The sequence below is a fragment of the Gracilinanus agilis genome, unplaced genomic scaffold, assembly GCF_016433145.1.
Source record: "Gracilinanus agilis isolate LMUSP501 unplaced genomic scaffold, AgileGrace unplaced_scaffold37194, whole genome shotgun sequence".
NCBI classification, from domain to species: domain Eukaryota; kingdom Metazoa; phylum Chordata; class Mammalia; order Didelphimorphia; family Didelphidae; genus Gracilinanus; species Gracilinanus agilis.
This window is the reverse complement of record NW_025370461.1, coordinates 793-8,812: the sequence shown is the minus strand read 5'-3', so window position 1 is coordinate 8,812 and position 8,020 is coordinate 793. Positions and strand designations below refer to the sequence as shown.

Genomic DNA, 8,020 nt, shown 5'->3' with positions numbered 1-8,020 from the left:
GCCCAAATACTCCCAAAGGGAGAAAGAGTCAAAGATCTGAAAGTAAAAGAATAATTTTCATTCTCTTAAACAACTGGCATCTGAAGAACTAGACTTATTCTGCGTGGCCTCAGGGGACAGCAGTGGGAGCAATGTGTAGAATGGTAGAGAGAAAGGCCTAAATTTTGAGGTAAAGAAAGCTGCTTCACATAGAGAGCTTTCCCCCTCAAATGAAGCCAGAATCATAACTTGTTGGACATGATTTAGAAAGAATTTTTGGTCAGTTTTGGATGAAAGTTTCCTTCTAACTTTGATTCTGTGATTATGGGAGAGTAAAGTCTGTTCTCCCTCAGATGCTCTTCCTTAATCCCTTTCTTTCTTGGGGAGCAGGTATGTGCAAGGAATAGTCCATCTCCATTATTCAGGGGACAAGGATGTGCAAGGTGACCCTGAGCTACAAGCCTGGTGCAGAGAGATCACTGAAATTGGGCTGGGTGGAGCCCAGGATCGAGGTAGGATATGATTATCTTCTGTACTGAAAAATCATTCCCCTTTCTTCTAAACCATTCCTGGAGCCTTCTCTAAAAACCCTCCTGGAGCTCTGCTACTCTCCTGAAACTATTTCCAAGTCAAGGGGCCATCTAAGATGATCTCAGACCCCAACTCCTTTACATTTCCCTACATCCTGAATGTTTATTCTAGATGGTTAAACAACACAGAGCCAGAAACAAACTAGCCCACAAACACAAGGGATCAAGAACCATATAAGGTATAATGGCAGCAGGTTTCTGTTGTCAATAAAAGATTTTGGGATCTCCATCCTCCCCCTTCATCACCTCTACTCAAGGGTTGAAAGACATTTCATCCAACAAAAGACTAAGTTGTTCAGATTGGCTTCCCTTTCCTTCCTCATCTTCAGGGTTTTGATTCTAACTACTATAGGCCACTTCATACAATCCATGTGTAAATCTAAACTTGACTTCAATGTATGGGAACTGGTCAGAACAAAAGACTTGTGAATGGAGAAAGTAATTTACCCTTCTAAATTCCTCTAAAAAAATGAGAGAAATGAGACATTTGATCATATGACTGCTAAGATTAAAATTTTCCTAAGTCCACATATCCCAGTATTTTGGCCACCTCCTGAGGACAACAGCCCTTATTTCTTCCTGAATCTTCAGCTTCAAATTTCACTCTCTTCTTCCTTCCAGGGTTTCCTGTATCATTTAAGTCCAGTGCTCAGCTCTGCCACTTTCTCACCATGTGCATCTTCACAAGCTCAGCCCAACATTCAGCTGTTAATCAGGGACAGGTGAGGCACTCGGATACATTTCTTTCTTAGGCTGGAGGGTTTGGGGGAAGGAACTAAGAGCTAAAATGCCTGTATCCCTGAGTGATTTCAGTCTTTCTTCCCACCAACAGCAAGACTGGTATTCCTGGGTTCCTAATGCTCCAGACACTATGCGGCAGCCCCCACCAACCACAAAGGATGTAACATTAGAGATGGTGATGGCCACACTGCCCAAAGTCTATCAATCCTGTCTCCAGATGGCTATGACATGGCTTCTGAGTCGGGTCCAGCCAAATAGGGTGAGAGTCAAGGTCCAAGGGTAAGGGACTGGATTTAGCAGCTGAGGGTCTACAAACCTGTCTCCAAGATGCCTTTCTTCTCTGCCTCAGATACTTCTGGGCCATCTAAAGGAAGAATACTTCTCAGGACCTGAGCCCAAGGCTGTGCTGAGCCGTTTCCAGGAAGATTTAGACATTCTGGAAAGGGAAATTGTGGCCCGTAATGAAGGCCTGGACCTGCCCTATGAGTACCTTATGCCAGGCCGGATAGAAAACAGTATTACCATTTAAACACAATATTTGGCTGGAAAACCCTAGCCCTTTTAATCTCATGTCTATCAATACAAAAATCATAAGTCGAAGGTTCTGTCCCCACATCTAACCTATTTGCCCTTTTTTCACTCACTTAATGAGGAGAGGGTCTTTCTTCTTCAGGTATAAATCATGCTTAACTTCACTCTCCAGGGTCTCATGAGTCATTAGTTCACATTCAGCTCCTTGGCAACGCTTCTCTTGGTACTCCCCCTACATGCTTCTCATTCTCTGGTGCTTCTTTTCCTGAAAAGAAATAATCTTCCCTTTGACTCTCCTCCTGGGGTAGGAGTAGAGGCAGCCCTCCCCAATCATTCTGCCCAAGAATGGGAAAGCTCCCAGGGTAACCAAATATGAAGGTTCTCATCCCCTTCTCCCAGCACTGAGAGTTCTCTTAGCTAAACCACCTTGCTGTTTTTGTATCATTACTATCCCTGCCCTTTTGTCAAAATCTGCAATAAATAAATGCATAATTCTATATACTATATGGTATCTCAACCTATGTTGCTCAGGGAACAAAATAACTGCAATGCTGGTATAAGGCCAAGGGCTAGGATTATTTTTTAAAACACCAAGAAAGTTGATATGAGAAATCAGTTATCTTCCCTTGTCCAAAAGGTTAAAGTAACTTTCCAAATAGCCATTGAAGTCTGACATCCATGTCCATGAATATGGCCACATTTCTTTCATCTTCCATTATTCTTTTTTCATCATCATTCTACAGGCTCACTGTGCATGTTTGTGTGTGTAGTCTGCCCTTCATCTTCCAGATATATCTCTTTCAAGTTTCAATGGGAGGCTGAGGGGAGGACAATTTTGTAACAACATAATTAACATATTTCAGTAAGATCTTGTCTTTATCTTTCCATAATAAGTAATTATTCACTTTTAGGTACTATTTTTGAGATTTGCAGAACAATTTATGTACAGTTTTTATGTGACTGTCATAATTCTGAGATAAATAATATAGGTATTATAATCCTTATTTTATCCTTACATAAACAGTCTTAGAAGCGAAGCAATTTATTTTAAGTCACTTGCTGATTATCAGAGGCAGGTTTTAAATCCAGGACTCTGAAATATAAGTATAGCTTGCTTCTCCCAATAAACCATCCTCACTCTCCAATTAACTATAAACATTTTAATGTGTTCAACAGGCAAGCTCCTTTAATAATATGCACATTTATATAAGACTTTAAAGTTTATAAAATGTTTTCTTCAAAACAATCCTGTGAACACTATAAATATTATCATTACTAACAACAGATCAGAAAACTGAAGTTCCAAAAGATTGTAAAGGAAAACTTAATTAAGCAGCCTCAATCAGCTTCAATATTCATTGTATTATACCTCTGTAGTTTTATAACCCCTGCGTGCAATCCCATTAGATATTTAACATTTTAGTGAAAAGTTTTAATTACTGATTTAGTAGTAAAAAAAATAGTCCCAGTTATTTAAGATTGAATAACTGTGTATGAGAATCAGTAATCAATAATCCTAGTATGGAAATCCCCAATAGTACGTTGGCAAGATATCCTTTACCAATGGGATTTTGTATATACCTTTAGTATCTTAGAATATATCCAGACATTCCTGAGGCTGTGGATTTCTGATACCTCATTTAGCCACAGAACAATAACCTTGGCTTTCTTTTTATGTATGGAACAATGGGTACGTAATCTGCCCCACTGAAAAAAAAATAAAGAGAAAAATCTGACCTTCTTAAAGAAGATTCAACCTTTTTCAGTGGGAATTACAGCTGCAGGAACTGAATTCAGGGAAATGAAATTATGATTGCCCTTCTTTCAAGGGAAGAAAGATGTAGCTCACTGATGAGTCTGTGTTTTGCATAAAGCATAAATACCTGTTATGTGATAAGGCTCAGTATCTCAGACCTTGTTGGGTGCTGCTTGGAGACCCTGACTGTGATTTCCATAATCACAATGAAATCAGTTTTGCTCAGATTGTTTCCAGTATTTTTCTTTTATAAGGTGAACCAAATAACCCAAAGCCACAAAGTAAGGTAGGAATGGAACTCTGATCACCTGTCCATCTTCCCACTACAGCTACATTTGACTTGCTCTGTACCATCTCCAAATCTGGTTTACTTTTCCATAAGTCCCTGAGCATAAATTGAATAGAGAATTCCAAATGTGGGCACATGATGCTTTTCTGGAAGGAGAGGGTAGGAAAAGAGTTGAGGGAGAAAGTGCTTGTTTGGCTAGATATAGTGGTGGGGCATGCAAAAAATGTCCTCAGGGGCTGGGAGGAGGGGGAACGGAACAGTGTAGCCTAGGAGGCTATGTGACATTCTCTAATTGATTTAAATGAATCATGGGAAGTTTCAACCACTTTCAGGAAAATACCTAAGATTTTGGTTGAGCCACAAAAGCACCCTGACTAGGAGCATGGATTTTAACTTTGAGAAGTGTTGAGAAGGTGTGATTTCTAGTTCTTAATATGTTATCACCCTCAACAGACAACCTGGCCTATACCACATCCCACCAAAATCAAAGATGGAAATGGCTGGCACCATTTCCCCTCCATCCATTAGGTGGGCTTGTCACTTTCCTCAAAAGTCCCGTAAGACTCTTCCCTTGTATCTCCCAGAATTTGTCCCCTTCCACGACAAGAGCCTTCCCTTGAATTCCCCCTTTATAGGATGATGAGGGAAACCGTGCCAACATTCAAAAATGCTTCTCATACCAGGAATCCGGAAGTGCGCTCACAGTTCACTTAATGTGTGAGGACAGTAGGGTCACCTTCCTGGTCATGTGACTCTGAAGCTTCCTATGAGGTGTTATATTGAATGTCTGGGAGCCAGGAGTCCATACTGTTGATTGACAGGTGGATCTGGATATCGGAATGTTCCCAGAGGGCCGTGAGAACAGGAGAGAGAGCAGTTGGCCCAGGGGGGTATAAAACCACCCTGGCAGCCCTGGCAGGGGTCTTTTCTTTCCCTGAGACCTGAGATCTATGGATCCTGGTCTTTTGTGGGATTGAGACTTGTGGGCTGAACCTTGCAAGATCCTCCTGTTTGTTCCTGTTGACATCATCAACCTGTACCCAGACCATCATCTCTGATTCTACTGCCCCTAGAAATTAGAAAATCAATCATCTTAGTTATCTAGGTTTCCCAGGGCCCAGGAGGGATCTGGGAAGTGGGCAGGAGAAGAAGAAGAGGGTGGAAAGGGGTGGATATCCCAAAGACTGGTTAGGCATATCATCTAACAAAGAGAAGAAGCTGAAACATCAAGCAGCATTTTGCCTACTCTGGTGTGGCTGTGGCCAGGCTGGACCAGAGAGAAGCTAACCATCCTGATTCATTATTTGCCTACAGTGTAAGGATTTATCATTACCAAATTTAATTAGGGTTTCCCAATACCTCTATCCAATCCCATTACCCAATCTTTGTTTAAATACAGTCAAAGTCTTTTAAAGTACCTTCTTGGAGTGGTTATTCCTAGCTTCTCTGGGAAGGGAGACACGCAGTCAGATACCAACCATTACCAAGCTAAAGAGCCCATTATACAATATCAATCAACCCCAGGTGGGTTCTGAAGGGATAACATCCTTTGACCTGCAGGATCCTGCCTGGGCACTGTTATAAAGGAGGGAGGTGTCATATCATCCTCTCGCTCTCCATCTATACAACATCTACATACATTCTAGTATTTTATTATAACAGAGGTGAAGACGCCCCTTCCCCTTCTTAGTTCATCTTCCCACCCCATGCCCCCCACCTCCTTCGTACCATATTTCTAGGGAGAAAGAGGAGGAAAAGACTCTTAATTTTTCCTCTGGACCACAGGGTCCAGAACTTTTGGAAATTTAGAACTTTGTGGGAACTGGAAATGCTGCGAATGTCGTCCCGGCTTCTCTTCAAGAAGACATGTCTCCCTGCCATCCCCTTCTTTGAGCATGACCCATCTCCAACGCTTTAGTTCCGTCCTCTCCCCGACTGGAGCTCCTTTCTCTTCCACAAACCCCAGCCTCCCTGAGTCTACTCCTCTCCAAAGTTTGGAGTCCTCTGTGGAAGATACCTCCTCCTTTTCCCCAGCTTCACTCCCTGGATCCCACTCCTTCCCTCTCCTGCCCCAAGGTCCCACCCCTCCCTGCCCGAGCCCCACCCCTTGGTCGTGCTTTGGCTCCATCTCTCCCGAATCCAGTTCTTGCTGCTGGCTCTCACCCCAGGCACCTGAGGGCAGGATTCGGTTTGCAGAGACCTAAGCTCAGACCCAGCTCCTGCATTGAGCACCAGGTCCTGGGCTCGCCATGGCATCATGTGCCCAAGCTGGCCGCCAGTAGTGTCTAAAAGGCCAATATGGAGTATGGATTGAATACTTTTTGGGGTGGGCCAGAGAGTTTGTGAGGAATTGTGAGAACCGTCTTTGGGGTATTATGGGGAATAACCAAGGAAATTAACTAAATATTATCTGTGGGCTCACAATGGGGTGTGAAGGAGACAGGAATGTCAGAAGGCAGGACCAAACAAGGTAGGGAGACCGGGTTTAACTGCTAAGGAGGTATCTGTTAACAGAAGTGGCAGTTAGGCCCTAACTATCACTCTGCACCTTCTAGGCAAGGGGCCTATGGAGACTAGCAGGCAAAAGGCAAGTTTTTAACAATTTTAATTAACTATGGTAAAGGATGGGAATAAGGGTTTCTACACTTTCTAGTTAAGGACAAACCACAAGGTCAGGGGAGGGACTTAACTATACTCATCTAAGACCTAAGCCAGGCAGGGCCCAGAGAATAGCAGGACTGGAGTGGGAATCCTCACAGCAGAGTCCAGAGATGTTATCAGGATGCCAGGAGCCAACTCCTCCAGAACTGATGATCCAACGTCTGTCTTTTGCCCTTTTCTTTGTATCCCCAATCCATAGAAGGGGCGGGTATAGTAGGCACTTAATTCTTGTTGCATGACTTGAACTCTAGTCCCCCAAATTCTCATCCCTCTCTCCACCACTCACTTCTCCCGACACCCCCTCCCCCTGTTGTGAGGATTACTTAGTTATTAGTTAGGAGACTTAAGGGGAAGGGCTGGAGAATTCCAGTTGGAATGGGGAAGCAGGAAGTGTGGCTTTTGCTCTCTGAGACAGACTCCATGGTGGTTGGGACAAGCTATAACTGACCCTTGGAGACCTCAGAGCTAGTGGAGTTGTAACCTGATTCCCTAGGATCTTGGAAAGTGGTGAAGGTTGAAAGCAGAGGACATCAATTCTGCAAGACAGCACTGAGTAGGGAAGTGGCCTGTGATCTGGTGGACAGCTTGCAGACTTCCTCTCCCTACTGGGACTACTTTGGATCTCTAGGCCTGGCTCTCAATCCACTAGGCTACCCAGCTGCCCCCAGTTACTATTTTAAGACAGAGGGACTATATGATTCTTCCTTTCTTAAGAATATCAGGAAATAACCTGACCTTCCAGAAGAAAGAAACCTTCTAAAAGGGGAAACTGGTTTTCCCCTTCTAAAGAAACATTCAGCTGACTACCTCACCCTTTTTTTTTTTTTTTTTTTTTTATTTTTATTTTTTTTATTTTTAACATTTATTAATATTCATTTTTAACATGGTTACATGATTCATGCTCCACCTTTCCCCTTCACACCCCCCCCCGCACCCCCCCACCCTTGGCCGATGCGCGTTTCCACTAGTTTTGTCATGTGTCCTTGAACAAGACCAATTTCCAAATTGTTGGTAGTTGCATTGGTGTGGTAGTTTCGAGTCTACACCCTCAGTCATGTCCACCCCGACCCATGCGTTCAGGCAGTTGTTTTTCTTATATGTTTCCTCTCCTGCAGACCTTCCTCTGAATGTGGGTAGCATCTTTACCATAAATCCCTCAGAATTGTCCTGGGTCATTGTATTGCTGCTGGTACAGAGGTCCATTACATTCAATTTTACCACAATATATCAGTCTCTGTGTATAGAGTTCTTCTGGCTCTGCTCCTTTCGCTCTGCATCAGATCCCGGAGGTCTCTCCAGTTCGCCTGGAACTTCTCCAGTTTATTATTCCTTTTAGCACAATAGTATTCCATCACCCGCATATACCACAGTTTGTTCAGCCATTCCCCAATTGAAGGACATTCCCTCCTTTTCCAATTTGTTGCCACCACAAAAAGCGCAGCTATGAATATTTTCGTACAAGTCTGTTTATCT

The 8,020-nt window shown here is 43.1% G+C and overlaps 1 protein-coding gene across 1 annotated transcript; it reads left to right on the top strand.

Moving 5' to 3' along the window:
* Positions 1-369: 369 nt before the first annotated feature.
* On the top strand, positions 370-2,313 carry LOC123255005 (polyunsaturated fatty acid lipoxygenase ALOX12-like; the record flags this gene model as incomplete). The annotated part of the gene is made up of 4 exons (XM_044683878.1): positions 370-491; positions 1,191-1,291; positions 1,402-1,569; positions 1,660-2,313. Coding segments are annotated over 4 exons (571 nt in total), but the record flags the coding sequence as incomplete, so codon positions are not given.
* Positions 2,314-8,020: the final 5,707 nt, after the last annotated feature.